The sequence below is a fragment of the Simochromis diagramma genome, unplaced genomic scaffold, assembly GCF_900408965.1.
Source record: "Simochromis diagramma unplaced genomic scaffold, fSimDia1.1 OVJJ01000293.1, whole genome shotgun sequence".
In the NCBI taxonomy this organism is placed as follows: Eukaryota; Metazoa; Chordata; class Actinopteri; order Cichliformes; family Cichlidae; genus Simochromis; species Simochromis diagramma.
Genome location: NW_024386801.1, coordinates 23211794 through 23229584, shown reverse-complemented (window position 1 = coordinate 23229584; position 17791 = coordinate 23211794). Strand labels below are relative to the sequence as shown.

The 17791-nt window shown below is 38.9% G+C and overlaps 3 protein-coding genes across 6 annotated transcripts in view; 1 reads left to right on the top strand and 2 right to left on the bottom strand.

Moving 5' to 3' along the window:
• bcar1 (BCAR1 scaffold protein, Cas family member) overlaps positions 1–3122 on the top strand; it is a 32747-nt gene extending 29625 nt beyond the window's left edge. For both annotated transcript variants that reach the window (XM_040026632.1, XM_040026631.1), the window contains exon 8: positions 222–3122. In XM_040026632.1, the coding sequence (XP_039882566.1) occupies positions 222–764 (543 nt within the window). In that variant the 3' untranslated portion in view covers positions 765–3122. The remainder of the gene's footprint in view (positions 1–221) is intronic.
• Positions 2007–7352, bottom strand: zgc:158868 (uncharacterized protein LOC791147 homolog). The gene is made up of 7 exons (XM_040026636.1): positions 7093–7352; positions 6218–6272; positions 5608–5804; positions 5238–5295; positions 3783–3898; positions 3376–3486; positions 2007–2842 (listed from the first exon to the last, which is right to left on the bottom strand). Exons 1-7 carry the CDS (start codon positions 7237–7239, stop codon positions 2729–2731), a joined length of 798 nt encoding a protein of 265 aa, XP_039882570.1. The 5' UTR covers positions 7240–7352; the 3' UTR covers positions 2007–2728.
• A 3884-nt stretch (positions 7353–11236) lies between these two features.
• The window catches only part of LOC120730315 (anoctamin-1-like), a 36691-nt gene continuing 30136 nt past the window's right edge, over positions 11237–17791 (bottom strand). For 2 of the 3 annotated variants that reach the window (XM_040026629.1, XM_040026627.1), the window contains 3 exons: positions 15633–15814; positions 14279–14384; positions 11239–13089 (listed from right to left, as the gene is read on the bottom strand). In XM_040026629.1, coding sequence (XP_039882563.1) covers positions 12838–13089; positions 14279–14384; positions 15633–15814 — 540 coding nt within the window. In that variant the 3' untranslated portion in view covers positions 11239–12837. Of the gene's footprint in view, positions 13090–14278; positions 14385–15632; positions 15815–17791 lie in introns of all 3 variants that reach the window. The other variant, XM_040026630.1, reaches the window with a different exon arrangement.

Genomic DNA, 17791 nt, shown 5'->3' with positions numbered 1-17791 from the left:
AGTGGCAGCTTTTCTAGAAAGTAAAATCTGTCAGAGTTTGGTGGCTTAGTGTTTTGTTCAACCCAGAGCTTTAGTATTTAGTAGGTCAGTATGAACAGAACAGGCACAAATCTCAGAGAGGACTTTTGTTGGACAATTTAAAACAACGGAAAGAAATTCTAACATGTTGTCATTGCAGATTCTAGTTATTAACTGTGTCTTCATTCTTTATCATCTTCCAGATTAAACAGTTTGAGCGTTTGGAGCAGGAGGTCAGCCGGCCAATCAACAACGACATGACCGGTTGGGTTCCATCCGCACACAACTCTCTGGCAAACTACCTGGCCCAGAACGGCTCTGGAGGCCCCTCCTCCAAGTTGTGCCACGGTGACCGTCAGCTTATTCTCTTCTATCAAGAGCAATGCGAGCAGAACGTCACCACGGTGACAAATGCCATCGATGCCTTTTTTACTGCTGTCAACTCCAACCAGCCACCAAAGATCTTTGTGGCACACAGCAAGTTTGTCATTCTCAGCGCACACAAGCTGGTCTTCATTGGTGACACGCTGTCACGCCAGGCCAAATCTCCAGAAGTGAGGGCACGGGTAGCCCAAAGCAGCAACAGCCTCTGTGAAAAACTCAAAGACATTGTGATCAGTACGAAGACAGCAGCACTTCAGTATCCTTCCCCTGGAGCCTCCAGAGAGATGACAGAGAAGGTGAGGGAGCTTGCAGGGTGTACTCAGCATTTAAGGATGGTTCTGGGACAGCTCTTAGTGATGTAGAGGCAGAGGGGGAGGAGGAAAACAAACCAAACAGTGACTGAAATATTCCAGAACCTCGGAGCAGTGAATCTTCCCAGTAACACTGGGCAGACAACCCTCTGTACCCCATACAGCACTAACTAGGAGAACCTGGAGTTTGCTGGATCACAAAGTGCTGCACAAAACCCTGAACACCCTTCAGGTGTGTGAGGAGTCCCGTGTGCCTCTACAGGATGAGGCTTGCTATCTCTTACAGTCCTGGCATGCATGGAAATCCTGAGTGATCCTGTCCTTGGGGTCTGGGACCCTGTTTCGGACCGGGAGCACCAATTTTACTCCCATTCTTTGCTTCCTCCCTGTGCTGCCTTTCACTGGGACCATTTCATCCCATTTCCACTCTGCACTTTTTATTCTAGACAAAAAAAAAAAAACATTTTCTCGTCAGTGGGCTGGGCCATAGGCTGTAAAATAATCAGTGTAAATATTTAAGTTACCTATGTATTCAGAAAATCAGAAAAAAGACTATAGCACTTGCAGTGCATACACGTAAGAAAAGATGGGAACATAACTGTAGTTTTTAGACAGAACATCAGTAACTGTCATATTGCTATACCGTATAATTAAAATGTAATATGGCTCTGATTCTCGATCCTAATATAATTATTGTTATGGATGTGTAAATTGCAGATGATATGTATGACTCTGTGTTGTCGAATGTCGGAATGCTTTTCCATCCCCAATACAGGCAAACTTTCCAAACCCCACACAGGAGCACGCCATGTGTGTCTGAGCCGTCTGAGGCTCGCTGAGTTGTCCACTCTGCATCCGGTTCCCCCCGAGCACACAACGCTGCTGCCAAAACAAGCCGACATAGCCGTGCAGGTGCGGGACTGCAGATGCGATTATTTCCACGCCATCTAAGATGTTTATTTTAATTTTATTTTATTTTTGAAAACTGTATGTATTTTTTAATAGGCATGTAAAAGTCAAAAGGAATGAAAGAGTTTAAAGACAGCAAATGCAATTAAACCTGCATTTCCTTTTCTCTGGTCTCGTCATATTGTGTATTTTTTATTAAATAGTTGAAAATGATACGTAGTGTCAGACTCACTACTGGAATTACCTGAGAAAATGCAGGCAGTTTGCACAGGTATCTGTTTTGCCATAATTTCCTAATAACCAAAGATGATCTCAGTTATATGTATAAACGTCAAAGGTCTCAGTCTGCTACACGTGGTCAGCTGATCAGATTTCTCTCTCGGCAAGAGAAAATTAGTCGATTTTTTTTTTTTTTTTTTTAAGGTTAAAGGAAAACTGTCTCGTTATATTTTTATGACATTGAAGAAAGACTAATGGGAATGTGACAGGTTGGGAACAAAGCCGGTTTATCACTTTATTACAGAAGCAAACATGTAGAGTAAAATTATTTCCCCAGCTGTTAGCACTCATGTTTATAATAATATCTGTTACTACAGAGCATTTGGAAGCCACAGCCTTTGTGAAAGACAACACAGACGCCTTAACAACCATCTGAAGTTCAAATGTTGTTCATTCCAGTGCTAATTTTCTCTGTATAACATCATTTCTATGCCACCTCCAAACTATAAACTCTGCTTACTGGCTGAAATGCTTATAGAGATGTTAATATGATTAATGAATCTTTACATATAATACTGTCTGAAATTTCAGATTAAATTTTATTCCACTGTAGGAAATTATTGTCTCCCCGCAATGAAAACAGACAAATTTCTAAGCATGGCCAGATTATAGATCGTGAAGTCATTTCATTTCCTCTCTGGTGAACCGTGGCCAGCAGTTCAGTTTGCAGAAAGCTTCTAGTACATGTTAAAAAAAAGAAAAGAATAAAATTAATTAAAAAAAAATCTCCTCCTCAATGTTTTATTATGTTTATATTCGTGTATGTTTTTTCTCATTTGAATTTTAACCTGAAAACATTGTCTATTAGCCTGGTTTTGACATGACGGCTACCAGGGGATGGTGTTGCCCTGCCAGTCCAGAAGCATCCCGCTGTCTTTGTTGCTAAGTGACGATATCACACTAAGCATGCCAAGTACGCTGTCCACGGTGGTCAAAGGAGCCTGTGGGAGACAACAGACACACAAAAGAAGAAAGTCACTGGAAAGGAAGCGGCTGGATCAGAACAAGCTTTATGATTTCTAATATGGGGAAGGCTAACAAGCTAAACGCTAAAAATGAAGTTTATTTTTGTTTGCAGTTTCAAGATTAGAGATTTAAATGATCATTATTGGAGAAAAGGATGGTCGTGGTGTGGTTGTTAGCACTTTCATCTCATATCAACATTGATATTATGTAAAATGTAATTGGATTATCAAAAATAAATCAGAAAACAGAATCGGTGAGTGTTTCATGCTGTGTTTGTCTTTTTATTACTAAGCTGCTCTTACTTACCCTGAACTTACAATAATGCTAATGATATAAGGTTTTACATAAGCACAGTACTTGTTTGACCTAAAAGGACTTTCTGGAATCTAACAGAGATTTGGTGGGTTTCAGCAAATGTGATTGTTTCATATGAAAGCTGTTTAAAGGAAAACCATAATGTTTAAATGTATTCACTGAATAAAGTATTTTAAAGTTTTCATCACGTCACCTTTTCTCCTCCCATCTCAGTTTGGACCCAGCCTGGGTGTATGGCTGTCACCACTATATTGTGAGTCTTGAAGTCTTCGGCTTGACAGCGAGTCAGCATGTTCAGTGCTGCCTGATGACAGGAGAAACAGCACATTTCTTTATTGTTAAGCGTAATACAAACATATAAGTATTACACTTATTGAAATTATTATTAATTATTAATCAATACGGGTGTCTAAAGCCAAACAACTGAACCACATGATGCTTTAATTACTGCGTATCAAGCTCCTTTCACTGAATCTGGTCTATGTCATTGAATCACAGTTACTTATTAAAATGTTAGTAAAGAAAAACTAAAATATAAGCACAGACAGAATAAACAAGTTTAAGAAAAAAGTCAGGATATTTGATTCTTTTTAACAGTACCTTGCTTATTCTATAAGGATACATCTGTGCTGCTGAGAAGGTCTCTGGACATTTCTCTATGGATGAGATAGCCGTGGAGATGTTGATGATGGCTGAGCTGCAGGCAGTTTTATTATCTAAGACACAAAGTGGGACAAACAGATTAGCATCATGACTGGGAAATGAAAAGAACTGTGTGTGTGAGGATAGTTTGCATCTCTGAACCTGCACCAACCAACACGTTCTGTGATGCAATCCACCTGCGAAAGAATTCAAATCTATTTACTTTTGTAAATGTATTAATGCAGAGAAAACGCTCCACTCTTCTTTAAGTATAACTGTCTAGTATTCTGCATATTCTGTCGTATTTTCTAGTCCTATTCAGGAAAGGATCTGGCGAGATTACACCTCTCTGCTGACAAACTGTGTGTGCCCCCAGAAGATCCGGAGTGGCTTGATGGATGGATATAACGGTTGTATTAATGTCTTTCATTCATTGACAATTGAAGAATATTTAATTTCTTTACTTTGAGCAAATCTTGGGTTTTTGGACCGCACTATGAAGCTCCGTCTGCTCAGTGTTGCAGCATTAGTCTGAATATGAGCAGAGTGCAGCCCTGTACTCTCAGTTCATCCTGCTGCTTCTATCAGCAGTCAGATAATTAATAAACACCAGTGACCCACTTCCATTGGCAGCCATACGTGCCCATGCCGATCATGAGCTGTTCCTCTCCTCCACACTTTACTTTTCCATTCCGGTACAAAATAATCGCCATTTAAACGTTACTCTGTCTCTCTTCTACAAGGTGTCTTTGTCGTGTCTTCCTTCACTCATCTCCAACCAGTTGCAGCAATTGGTTGGCCGCTGCTCCCTGACCCTGGCTCTGTTGGAGGTTTCTTCCTGTGAAAAGGGAGTTTTTCCTTCCCACTGTCGGCAAGCACTTGCTCATAGAGGTTGTCTGATTGTTGGGATTCTCTATGTATTACTGTAGGGTCCTTACTTTACAATATAAAGTGTCTTGAGGCAACCATTGTTGTGATTTGGCAATTGAATTGAATTGAACTGTCTTTGGGAGGTGGATAACTTGCAGCTAGGCAAATCTTCAACTCAGCTTTTTGTAAATTGGATATAATCTCATATTAACTCTTATCAGGCAAGCTAATCCCATTACTTTAATATGAAAGCTCAAATGGACCCCTGTACTGCCAAGCCAGGGTACCACTCACACATTTACAACACATTATTTCGTGCCTTTGAATTTTGCTTGTCATGCACACAGGACATTTGGGCTTAATTATTTTGCCTGCTTATAATTCAAAGTTATGGGGATCAAATCACTGACCTTCTGACCAAATAACCTAGTCACAGTTGCAGTGAGATGGAGCATAAAACCATATGTATGTACTCACTCCACTGAGTGTTTTCCTAATGATGGTATCCTACATTCAACATAACATGAAAGAACAGATACATACCATTGCCCTTTGCAGAAGAATCCCTCTGTGCTGCTTTTTTCAGGAGTGGAAGAAACATCTGAAAGTACAAAACCTATAGTTTACATGTGTGAAATTATAGCACATTTAAAAAATAAAATAAAATGAAAGATGTGAAATAAAAATGTGAAACTCCCATCAAATATGTTAAACCTAAGAAATGGGCCTGTTTCAAAAATGTAATGTAAGGAGTAAAAGTAGAGGTGTTTGGGTAAATATCTGGGAAGTGAAAATACAATGTTCTCAGAAAATGAAATACTCAAATAAAGCACAAATAAAGCACAAATACCTGAAAATTCTACTTGCGTAACAAAGTATTTGTACTTCCCACATCTGCAGAGAACAAACCAACCTTTGCAATGGTAAATGGTCCAACCACATTGGTTTCATACACCTCCATCATGTCGTTTTTCTTGGTAGCAGATAATGCTCCTGACAAGGCCGGTTTCCTAATACCAGCATTGTTGATAAGGATATTCAACCCAGCATCCCCGATCTGATCTTGCACAGCCTGCACAGCAGCTGAGATACTTTCCTCATCTGCAACATCTACAGGTAGATGCATAGAAATACAAATCATAATGACCAAGGTCTTTTTAATGTAAAAAAAAACTGCGGAAGATTATGAGTTTAAAAAAAGGTTTCATTTCTATGTATGTATTTGCCTTTGAATCTCAGATTCTCAAGTGAATATTTCAACACTTCCATTATTATGTGAGAGGCCTGATGAGATTAAAGTAAGGCACTATCAAAAACCTGAGTGCACCCGTAGTGGGAAGGTTCTCAGATTTTAATAACTAAGTTGTAAGTAAGAAATCAGTGCATAGACTCAGCAACACTTCCAGAATTCACTGTCTGTGAGCCTCCAGTGTTTTAGTGTCATAATTGGAAATGTTTCAGCACACATTTGGAAATGGTGTTGGAAGTGTATGCAGAGTTAAATGAAGGCGGATTGTTTTTACCTAGCTTGATTATAGTGATCTTTCCAGGATGTCGGGTGGTTAACTGTCTCAGTGCCTGAAGGGAACAGAAAGAATATATATAAATATTTATGTTGTTATTCCATGAAATCACGTCTATAGCCAGTGACTCACAACAGAAATGATTGATGTGCATACAAATCTAAGGCTGTCCTCAGGAATTCCAGATTCCAAAGCAACAGTGTAAGGAGAACGTGTATGTACAGTTAAGATGTTAACTGTCAATAGCAAATGTATTGTCCAACAATCTGTGACTGAAGGGAAATAAATGAACAACCCGGAGAATGCAGCAACACTTAAATTGAGAACACAACTAATGCACACCGATTTGTTGCAGACCTTATATACACTTTTCACTGTTTCGTAGCGATCAAAACTGACATATCAAGTTGCCTTCAACAGCTTTGCTACATCTTTTGCTTCTGTGCTGAAAATGGAGCCTGCGAGAGAAGTTTTGCAGCCAGACCCCCGTAGAGTTAGCTGTGCTACACCGACACACTTTGAAACCAAATGAAAGATGTTTATACCAAATTTGTTGACTATTTTTGGACTATTAGGTTAGCTTAGGCCTTGTAAAATGAAAATGGACCCCTCTTCATACTTTCATGACTTTTTTTTATGTTGTATTCTCATAATTACAAGATGATGTTATGATAAAGTTATCTGCAGATGCTGACAATAACAACATAACAATTTATTTACAATACAAAGTTGTGTTGTTGTGATTTGGCACTATATAAGTAAAATAAGTGAAATGAACAGATGATACACAGACAACCTTCACATGTGTGCATGTGAGGGTTGCTCTAGCAGTTGATGTGAGAACCACAAGAAGCATTTATGTGTAACAGTCTCACCTCAGTTCTGCTTCCTTCAGGCTCTCTGGAGCAGGCATAGATGTGAGCCTCTTGTCCTGTCGTCTCTGCCAGCTGTTTCACCAGCTCCAAACCAAGGCCTCTGTTGGCCCCTGTCACTAAAATGTTCCCTTTCAGTTCCACTGGCATGTTGGCTGATCCGCTGGTCAAACAGTAGCTCCTGCCTGACTATTCTTTTGAGAGTAACTGAGCATGTGTTAGAGTGTGCTGCTGCTGTTGCACCATTTAAAAAAACCACCTTGTTCTTCCTTTTATATGTCGAAAACTCTGTGACAACATAAGGTGGCTTGCAAAAGTATTCGGCCCACTTGAACTTTTCCACATTACAGCCACAAACATGAATCAATTTTATTGGAATTCCACGTGAAAGACCAACACAAAGTGGTGCACACGTGAGAAGTGGAACGAAAATCACACATGATTCCAAACATTTTTTACAAATAAATAACTGAAAAGTGGGTGACTGGGTGTTTTGTCACCTATTCCATTACTACTGCCAGCCAACACCAGAAAACCTATAGATTTTTATAAGCCAGTTTACAGCTTTTTATTTTCAGAGTGCATAGTTAGAGATAGGATTTAAAGTATCCAAATGATGCACATTAAAAATTATTAAAAAGACTGTAATCGTGTCAAGACTATGAATATGTGGAAAGTGTGAGGTTGACCACTGCTGGAGAAAGATGAAGTTACCCAATGGCCAAACACAAAAAAAGAAGAAATGGCCTCTTCCAGTCTTAGAAAACAGTTTTGACAGAATCTAAAGTGAAAGATGTACACTAATGAAAAAGGGATCATCTCAGTACAAAGACTTAAGAAGACTAATGTTTAATTTGTAATATTTATTACAAGATTACAAGGTAACATTATTATTATGTTCTTGTCAGTGCATATGCCCAAAGGTTGGATGTCCGAAGAGAAAGAGGAATTCTGGAGTAAGCTGGGAGAAAAAAGTTGTGGCTTTCTTACCTAATGCTCTCCAGTGTTTCGCCAGCAGAGCCAGATATTTTCTTCAGACTGTTCAAAAATAGCATTTATGATGAAATTGCTGAAGGGACAAGCTTTAAAGAGAGGACAAGCAGTTTTGAAGTCAAATCTGAATCTGTCGTCAGAAGTTTATTAATAAATTTCAAAGTGTTTTCAGCAAGGGCACACAGTACACCCGGCCTGGCGAGGCAAAGCTTGAGTGTCGGACTGCAGCTTGTCGGTCTGGTGACTCAAACGGGCTCTCCTCCACACTGTCCTCATTTATAAAGTGCTTTACAAAGCCGGACATTACAGCTAACAACTGGAGTTTCAGTGCTGCTAGCCAAATAGGACGAGTCAATTACTGCCAAAGAGACAGACAGTGAAGGTGGAAGTATATCCTCAGTTTCTTAACATAAAACTCATTGTTGCAGCAAGTGGGGCAGCACAAATGTAATCCCCTTAAAGTGACGTTAACGAATGTAAGTTTATTAGCCGCAACCAACCAACCCGGTGACATAATGTCCTGAAACGACTCCCATCAGTTCATCTGCACGTAGCTGGATTTGAGCAGACAGTATGTCTGAACACCTCAGACTTCATTCGGCTGCTTCTGTCCTGTGTCACATCATCAATAAACACTAGTGTCCCAGTGCCACTGGCAGCCATACACGCTCAAACCATCACACTGCTTTACAGATGATGTGATTTGGATCGTGAGCTGTTCCACACCTTCTCCATACTTTTTTCTTGCCATCATTCTGGTCGAGGTTGATCTTGGTTTCATCTGTACAAAGAATGTTTTTCCAGTACTGTGCTGGCTTTATTAGATGTTTCTAGCAAAGTCCAATCTAGCCTTTCTATTCTTGAGGCTTATGAGTGGCTTCCCCTTTGCAGTGAATCCTCTGTATTTACTTTAATGCAATCTTCTCTTTATGGTAGATATGGATGTTGATATGCTTACCTCCCGGAAAGTGTTGTTCATTTTTATGGCTTTTAGGGTTTAGGGATTTTATGGCTTCATCCAACACAACTGTGTTCCGTGGACGTCCAAGTCTTTTTGCATTACTGAATTCACCAGTGCTTTCTTTCTTTCTCAGCATGTACCAAAATTCAGATTTTCCCACTCCTACTGTTGTAACAATTTCTTTAATTGTATAAACAGTACATTTTACTATTGCAATGTAATGTTTATAAGGTTGGGGGAACCTGCAGTCAGCTGAGGCTGAGGAAGTCACTTGGGTGAGTGATGAAACATTTCATCCACTGAAAATGTTACATCCAGATTAACAGAATCAACCTTTTGGGATTTGGATGAAAAAACTGTTTTTAAATGCTCCCAACTGTGTACATGCCCAAGTTGTGACTGGGTTGCCCCGAACAAATAACGTACTGCCAGACCCCGTAAATTTTACCTTGGTAGTCATCAGCGACAGCTTGGAGACTGGGGCCTCAGGACTCTAACAACTGGAACAACTGGACTCCAGCCAGACTCATCAGTGAGCATCAGTAATCTTTTATGGTGTTCTCTGCTGGGGCAGCAGTATCTCCACTGGGTAAGGGAAGAAACTGAACAGGCTGATCAAGAAGGCCAGCTCTGTTCTGGCATGTCCTCTTGACCCAGTGGAAGGATTCAGTGACAAGACGATGCCACTGAGCTGTCATCCCCATTAGACAACACCTCCCACCCCATGCAGGTAACCCTGACAGCACGGGGTGGGAGTGACGGTGCACCCACAGTGTGCAAATTGTACCAAACTGCAAAATACTTAGCTATGCCTCTAATGAAACCTCTGTTTGCTCTGTTTCACTTCTGCAACATCAGTCTTTCCACAGGTAATACCCATATGTTGATTCATGGTTTTCATCAGTTTTCAGACTACTGCAGCATATTTTAAAAGGGGTTATGTGCTGTAAAAGACAAAAAGTTATTCTTCTGTATTCAATCCTCAGGTACTGCTGTGATGCTTACACCTATGACTAAGTCCCACTTTGCTAGGTGCACTTGTTCAACTTTTCATTAAATCAAATATCTGATCAGTCAATCACATGGTAGCAACTTAGTGGATTTAGGCATGTAGACATGGGCAAGACGATCTGCTGAAGTTCAAACCAAGCATCAGAATGTAGAAGAAAGGGGATTTAAGTGACTTTGGCCAAGATGGATGGTTCTGCCAGACAGGGTAGTCTGAGTATTTCAGAAACTATTAATCTGCTGGGATTTTCCCAAAGAAATTTATAGTACAAAAAAAGTACCATAAAATATTCAGTGAGCAGCAGTTCTTTGGTTAAAGAAGAGGTCAGAGGAGAATAGCCAAACTGCTTTGAGCTGATAGAAAAGCAACAGTTATTCAAATAACTACTCAACCAAATTGCAACCAAGGTATGCAGAAGAGCATGTCAAACCTTGATGTTGATGAGCTACAGCAGCAAAACAACTGCTGCTTCTATCAGCAAAAGACAGAAGAAAAAAAATCAGGCTTTTTGCAAGCTGAACAACAGAACAACAGAAAACAGAAAAACGTTGCCTGGGTTGAGTCTGAATTTCTGCTGCAACATTCAGATGGTAGTGTCAGAATTTAATGTAAACAGCATGACAAACTGATCTCACCTGATATCTCAAATCAACAGTTCAGGCTGCTGCTGGTGTAATGATGTGGGGGTATTTCTGTGCTACACTTTGAGCGCCTTAAATGATCTTTAACACCACAGCCCACTTGAGTATTATGGCGGACCATGTCCATCCCTTCATGACCCCAGTGTACCTATCTTCTGATGGCTCCTTCTAGATTAATAATGCAAAGAAACTGAATGTTTTCAAAATACACTTCTCAACCCATCTGCCTTCTCTCTAGGTCCTGAGCACTAAAAACACAAGTATTGCTAGAGACTTTGGTAGAAATTTGGATTCTGGGAAAGTTCCTAACACCTGTTGACTGTAGAAAGTGATTGCCTCAGGTGGCAGAGTAGGTTGCCCACTAATTGGAACTTCAGTGGCTCATTTCCAAATCCTCCTGTGCTTATAGATGAATGAGACGTACAAAGTGCTAAAACTGAGTACAAAGGTGTTATGTAAGTACCAGTTCATTTTACCAAAGACTTGATTTTAAAAGGAAGAAAAAAAATCAGGTTAATAGTTTTACTTAAGTAAAAGTTGCTATATAGAGGAGTTGTCCATTAAAATGCAACAAAGACCAGTGTAGGTGAAGGGAATGTATAGCGTTACCTCTTTTAAACAGTTTTGAAGCAACCTGTTTGCTCTGAGTTTCAAATATCAAAGAGTAGGTTTACTGAGCCATAATCAGCTGTTAACAGAAGGAGAATTTCAGATATTGCATGCTGTAATGATTAAATGCAGAGTGGTGTATACATTCAACTTTCAACCCTTTAAAGGCAAATTTATCATATATGATGCATACGATTTGAGACTTCTACATAATCAGTGTAGGACCTCCAAAACTGGAGGAAACAAAGAAGTTAAAAATGAAAACGAATATATGCAAATTAAAATTTCATTTCTTAAGAAATTGTCACGAGGATCCTCAAAAACTCAATTTTCCAAAAAATAAAAATAAAAAATCATGATTTGGGCTTTAAAGGTTTACATATCTTAAACAAGGCAGTCTGAGAGTGAACTGCATTGGAGTGAGGTCTTCTTTAAGATGAGGCCTGATTACACAGGTCTGCAAAAGAAAATAAAAATGATATTTTAGGGTGATGAATCTAAAAATGATCTCAATTTCCCTCCATCACATACAGTGTTTTTGCAAATCATGAGGAGTTTACATTAAAAAGAAATCACAACAGCAATGACAAAAATCAATATTTTATTACAATTAACTAATTTTGCATAATTTTTCTGAGATTCCTTACCACTGAACAAAATAAATCTGTTGGGATGTCTTGAAGAATGGGACATGGACCATCTGAGCTCCTCACACCGCAAACTCCCAGTATCCGCCCCCTTCTCAATTCCTCGCATTTTCTATTCTCTTGCTCTTAGAAAACGTTACTGGATATGGTTTTTTGACTCAAGTATAGGATACCAGGTTTTTGGAATTTTAAAAATATTTTTCCCAGTTTCAGTCAAACAGTCAAAAAAATCCTATTCAGTTTTTTGGTTGCAGACCTGTGTTATTCAAGGAGAATGTAATAAAAAAAAAATTCTGGATTTAAATTTTATTCCATACAGCGAGTTAAAAATGTTTTCTCTTTAATGTTTATTTTCTAACAGCAGGTTGTAAATTTTGATTAGTCACAGTTTAATGAAGTTTCTATATTGATTTCTTTGAATTCACATTTTCTGATTCTAATGTGTATGCTGGTAAAAAAAATTATGCACACGATTTGTCATCATTTTTGTGCATATTCTAACATTTGTGAGTATTTAAAGGATTATATAAAAAATTTCAGCTGTAATGCATGTAAGAATGAATACACTTTTACATTTTGATTTACAAAGTCATTAATTTGAGTACACAATCAGACATTCTTAAGCACATAAATACATTTGAGGGTGCACACATGGAGTGACAGAGTTTCACAGCTCAACAAAAACATGCAACATATTTGGCCACAGATTTAATTTTCTCACATCTCTTTGGCCAACTGCTGTCCCAGTCATTGGAATGTTAAGAATATTAAGAAAAACATACAATTTACATACAATTTAGTCTGTCCTGAGAGAGAACTACTAGCAAGCTTCGACATGCTAACAACAATTAAACTAATAGCTACTAGCCATAGCTGCTAGCATGGCTGTTAGAAGCTTTTGGTGCTGTTGGTATGCCGTCGGGAGCGTGGGGGCGCCACTTTGCTGTTGTTGTTGTGTTTGCTGCAGTTTTCCTTTCCATCTGTTGAAGTGCTGCTGTCAATGATATAGCTCTTTCCCTGCTCTTCTTTCATGAACAGCTCTACCAATAAAATCTTCTCCTTGTGGATCTGCAGGCTGATATCTTTTGGGATGTCTGGGATTAGCCAGTCAACAATGTCATTCATGAGCATCACAACATTCTGTCAGAAATAAATGAAAGAAATGGGACAACTCAGCAATTTTTCTTCTGGTAAAAACAAAAAAATAATCTCAGAACTTCCACAGTCTGAATCCCCAACATCTCGTAGGTCACATGCTTTTATGTTTTTCTAAAAGTTTCAACCGTTTTGCATATATAGTTCATTTTAAATCAATTCAGTTCAATTTTATTTATATTGTGCCAAATTACAACAGCACCAAGGCACTTTATAGTGTAAGATAAGAATCCTACTATAATAAAGAGAAAACCCCAGCAATCAGACAACTCCCAGGAAGGAAAAACTATCTTTTAACAGGAAGAAACCTCTGGCAGAACCAGGCTCAGGGAGCAGCAGCCATCTTTCAAAACCCGTGAGGGTGAGGGAAAGAAAAGAGAGCAGAGTGGGATAGGACAAAAGGTTTAAATGGTTTTGGCCTTGACTAACCATACTAAAATTCCTTATACACTATATGGACAAACACATTAACTGGAGCGTTCCAAAGCTCCTCTGGCACTAACACAAACCTGTGCACCAGGAGATTCAGTAAGTTTCCATGGCTGAGCAACTCCTGTGGGTGTAATGTGTTTGTGTCTTAGTACTTTTGTCTATCTAGTATTTGATATTCAACTGTGCAACAAGTAGAGAGCGGCTGCAGACCTCCACTGTTGTAACATGTCCCTGTATCTGCATACCAAGCAATTAAATAAGAACATTTGTGCCAGACGCTGCAGGAGAGCAGTTACAGACTCCACCAGAAAGTGGGATTTTATTTCAACTCAAGGACAAAAAAAAAAGTATTAATTTTTGGAAAATGGAAAACTGCAGAAGACCTTCAGTAGAGGTTTATCATTAGGGATTTATAGGAGGGCAGCATAGTGGTACAGGAGGTATCAGTCACCTCACAACAATCAGGTTCCTGTATGTTCTCCCTGTCTCCTTGAACTGCCAGTTTGAGTAGACGTGACTTTACTTTTCAGCTACAAGTAAGTTCCTGTCCATGGACTATGTGATCAGTTTCTGAATTTCTGGTTGTTCTACTCAACTGGTGATTTATGTTGGCTGTTATAATGATATGTAGGTTGTTCTACGTCAGAATCATAGTTCAGCACCTCTCTTTAAAAGGTATGTGATAATTCAATAAAATAAATTTATAAGAACATTACTAGTAATTGCTTTATGTATTACCTACCTGGAAAACAATAACAAAAGCCAGACGGACAGCCAGCACTGCCCAGAATTCCTTGGATAGCTCATATGGTGTGTTTGACCAAGGTGGTTCTCTGTAGTCTTTATACCTTAGTGACAAAAAACAGGTATCACATTTGGTCACAATTTAACACTCAATTTTGAGAAGAAACTTCCGGCAAAACCAGGCCAGTACATATAATATAAATGATTAGATAGGGATAATTTAGAACGTAGTGCAATCTCCCAGATTTTCCCCTCAACATGTGTTTAACAAACCAGAAACTCCCTGACAGTGTTACGTTCCAGCAAGGCCTGCTGTGATTTTGACCCTCTATCGGTGTGTCTCCTGCCATAGGTGCCACCCTTTTTGTATGGCTGTCTGTACACAGCAATTAAGCTAGAGGACTTAAAGCCAGAGAAAGAAACAATAATCCAACATTTTTTTCCAAGTCCATTAGCGTTAGCATTGTCAGCACAGTTCTATACCAGCTATATTATTTCTTATATACTTATTGCTTTTCTGTGTCATGAAAGTGTCTTTTTAAACTTGCTAAATCACCATGGTAACTTCTGCTGGACACAAACTTATCTCAAACTTAACATGTTGGTATTTGAATTCCGCTTGCTGTCTTTGTATATAGTTTTGGTTGCATGTTTCTATGGTTTACACTTCCAGTGCCAGCTTTGTATCCTTGGTCTCTGTTAAGCATTAGTCCTTAGTGTTTCCTTGCTTTTCTTTCCTCTTTCTGTGCCGACAGCTTTGTCACCAGATTCTTTTTCGTTTTAGTAATATGGTAAATGGACTTGTTATATAGCACTTTTCCAGTCTAGTTTAGCAATTAAAGTGCATTTTACTAAAAGCCTCATACACACACATTTATTTGATGATGATTTTCTCTAAGGCTAAGTGCCTTATCTAACATTCACATACACTCACATTGGATGCATTGAGGCTCAGTACCTTGTCTGGGGATGCTTCAGCATGCAGACAAGAGGAGTAATTGCAATGGATTGAAAAGCTTGTGCAAGGATTACAGAATGGCACATCTCTGGGCTTAAGAGTTTATTTATTGAAATAAATAAAGACTAAAATAGCTTCCTTCATTGTAAAGCACTGTACTCATTTGCATTTTATTTTGAAGTCATTGCCAACAATGACTCGATTAATAACCTGACTGCTGGAGGCACTGATTCACAAATGATTTAAAAATCATCTAAAATCACTGATTTGCTTTTTACTCAAATAGGTTTTTAAAGAAGCATAACAATAACTAAACTTTTTGAATACCTATTTCAAAAAGTTTTTACATTTATTGAAATGTTATGACAGTTGTAACCTGAGAATAATTTCCTACCTGCATATTACAACAGGGTAGCGTGATGATGGATCCATGGGTTCTTTGCCATCCTGGAAGTGGCTGACATTAAAATAAGACAGTGTATGGTTGACAAATCCATGCATGGAGCCATCAGGACTGTACATGTACTGGTAAACCATCCGAGGGATGAAGTCTGACGTGAAGGAGATAACGAATGCCTGGAGCAGGGACAGAGGTTCGGACATTAGAGAGAGAAAAAAGAAGTGTGGCAAATGGAAACAAATATGAACTATGTGAACTGTAACTACACACAGGTTTAAGTATACAACCAACTGGAATGTTGTAGCTGAAATACCAGCCATACTGCTTTATTTCTTTATTTAAAGAGATAAAAGTAATGTTTCCTTTTGAGTATGCACTTGGCATCGAGCAAAACATAGCTTTATGTTTTGATAGGGTGAAAACTCCATTAAGCTGGAAATGCAGAAAGACAGGCCAAAAAGAAGAATAAAAAACACAATCTACAAAAGAGATAAGATGATATAAGCACCATATAGCCAGCACGTGAGTGAATATTAGTTTAATGTGTATAGTTCATAAAATCAATCAAATCTGAGAACATTTCTTACCTGATCCTCCCAGAACTAAGTGATTGTTTTAAAATAATACCTAACACTTATCTATTGAAACCAAATTTTTACATTCATACGATGAAAACTGAGTTACAAGCCCTCATACGGTAAAATGGTTGACTTTTAAGTAAATTTTTTAAAATAGTTTAAGCCCTCATACTGTAACATCATAACTAGGCAGATAAAATCATTTTTCATGAATGAAAAACACATGCAAAATTCCAGGTGTCACAATTTCTAAAACTCTAAAGCAAAAATTTTCATTTAATTTTTCATTTCTTTTCTAAACAATTTTTTACTATGACCAAATTTGAGCATCAATATCAACATCTCTATATCCCATCATCATATTTCTTTGTTCTGTTGGAGCTGAGTGCTGCAGAGTGTGAGGAACCTGACATCCCTATGCCTTATGAAAAGGCAAAATATTTTGAAAAAAATGGGCATAGAGGTAAAATATGGGATCTTGGTGCCAAAGATGAGCACAGAAACAGTTTGAATCTGCAACTATTAACTCATTAAAACATAAGGAGCTCGTGGCAGTGTGTGAGGTTGATATAGTCCTGGTCCACCTACATATTACACCTACAGGAGATGACCACTGAAACCAATGCCATTAAGGTCCCAGCACATAGTTTGTGTGCAGATGTTAATGTCAGAGGAGGTTTGGATCTCTGCAGCTACTAAATCAGATGAGTGTTGGCAACTGTTATTCACTGTGCACCTCAGCAATCAGCAAACAACTCTGCAGCACTGGTACTTAGATATCACTTTTCTACTCACCTGAGCACTAAAAGTAGTCAATCAATCAATCCCACATTCACCACCTCTCTCTCTCTCTCTCTCTCTCACACACACTCACACACACGCGCACGCTGAAGTAGGCAACCAGGGGTTCAACACCCCTGGTTGCAAGAGAGCTGAAGGCAAAAGAGGGTCTAACCCAGGGGTGGGCAACTCCAGGTCTCAAGGGCTGGTGTCCTGCAGGTTTTAGATGTCCTTGATCCAACACAGCTGATTCAAATGGCTAAATTACCTCCTCAACATGTCCTGAAGTTCTCCAGAGGCCTGGTAACAAACTAATCATGTGATTCAGGTGTGTTGACCCAGGGTGTTATTTAAAACCTGCAGGACACCGGCCCTCGAGGCCTGGAGTTGCCCACCCCTGGTCCAACCTCTTACTAGTAAACGAATCAAGTGTCCTGTGTGTGAATGTTTGCATAATCCGTCCATGGAAGGAAACGTGTTTCATGGTGCGTTTGCTGGCAGCATAGTAAGAGTTGTGGTTCTAATAATAAATACGTTCTTTGTTGTGCAGTTTGTTTTTTGCAGCTGGAGGATAATGGTCACTTTTCTTATCTTTGCAGAGTTAGCATCTGGGCTACCTTGCTTTGCAGCTCCTTGTTACTTTTTATTTGAATTGCTTATGTGGTATTATGTGATATTTAGCTAATGTAAAGTTGAGTTCTCTTGGCATGTATTATTATTATTATTATTATTATTATTATTATTATTAAAGGAAGTATGTTCAGGCCCTGGGTAAACTACATAAGTATGGGTACA

What these genes read in the sequence shown, in the direction of transcription:
- zgc:158868 (XM_040026636.1), bottom strand. Translation starts at nt 7,239, where the DNA reads ATGCCAGTGGAACTGAAAGGGAACATTTTAGTGACAGGGGCCAACAGA. An exon ending in CTGAAGGAAGCAGAACTGAG is followed by an intron (nt 6,273 to 7,092) that starts GTGAGACTGTTA and finishes TGTTCCCTTCAG; the next exon opens with GCACTGAGACAGTTAACCAC. An exon ending in ATCCTTATAGAATAAGCAAG is followed by an intron (nt 3,487 to 3,782) that starts GTACTGTTAAAA and finishes TCCTGTCATCAG; the next exon opens with GCAGCACTGAACATGCTGAC.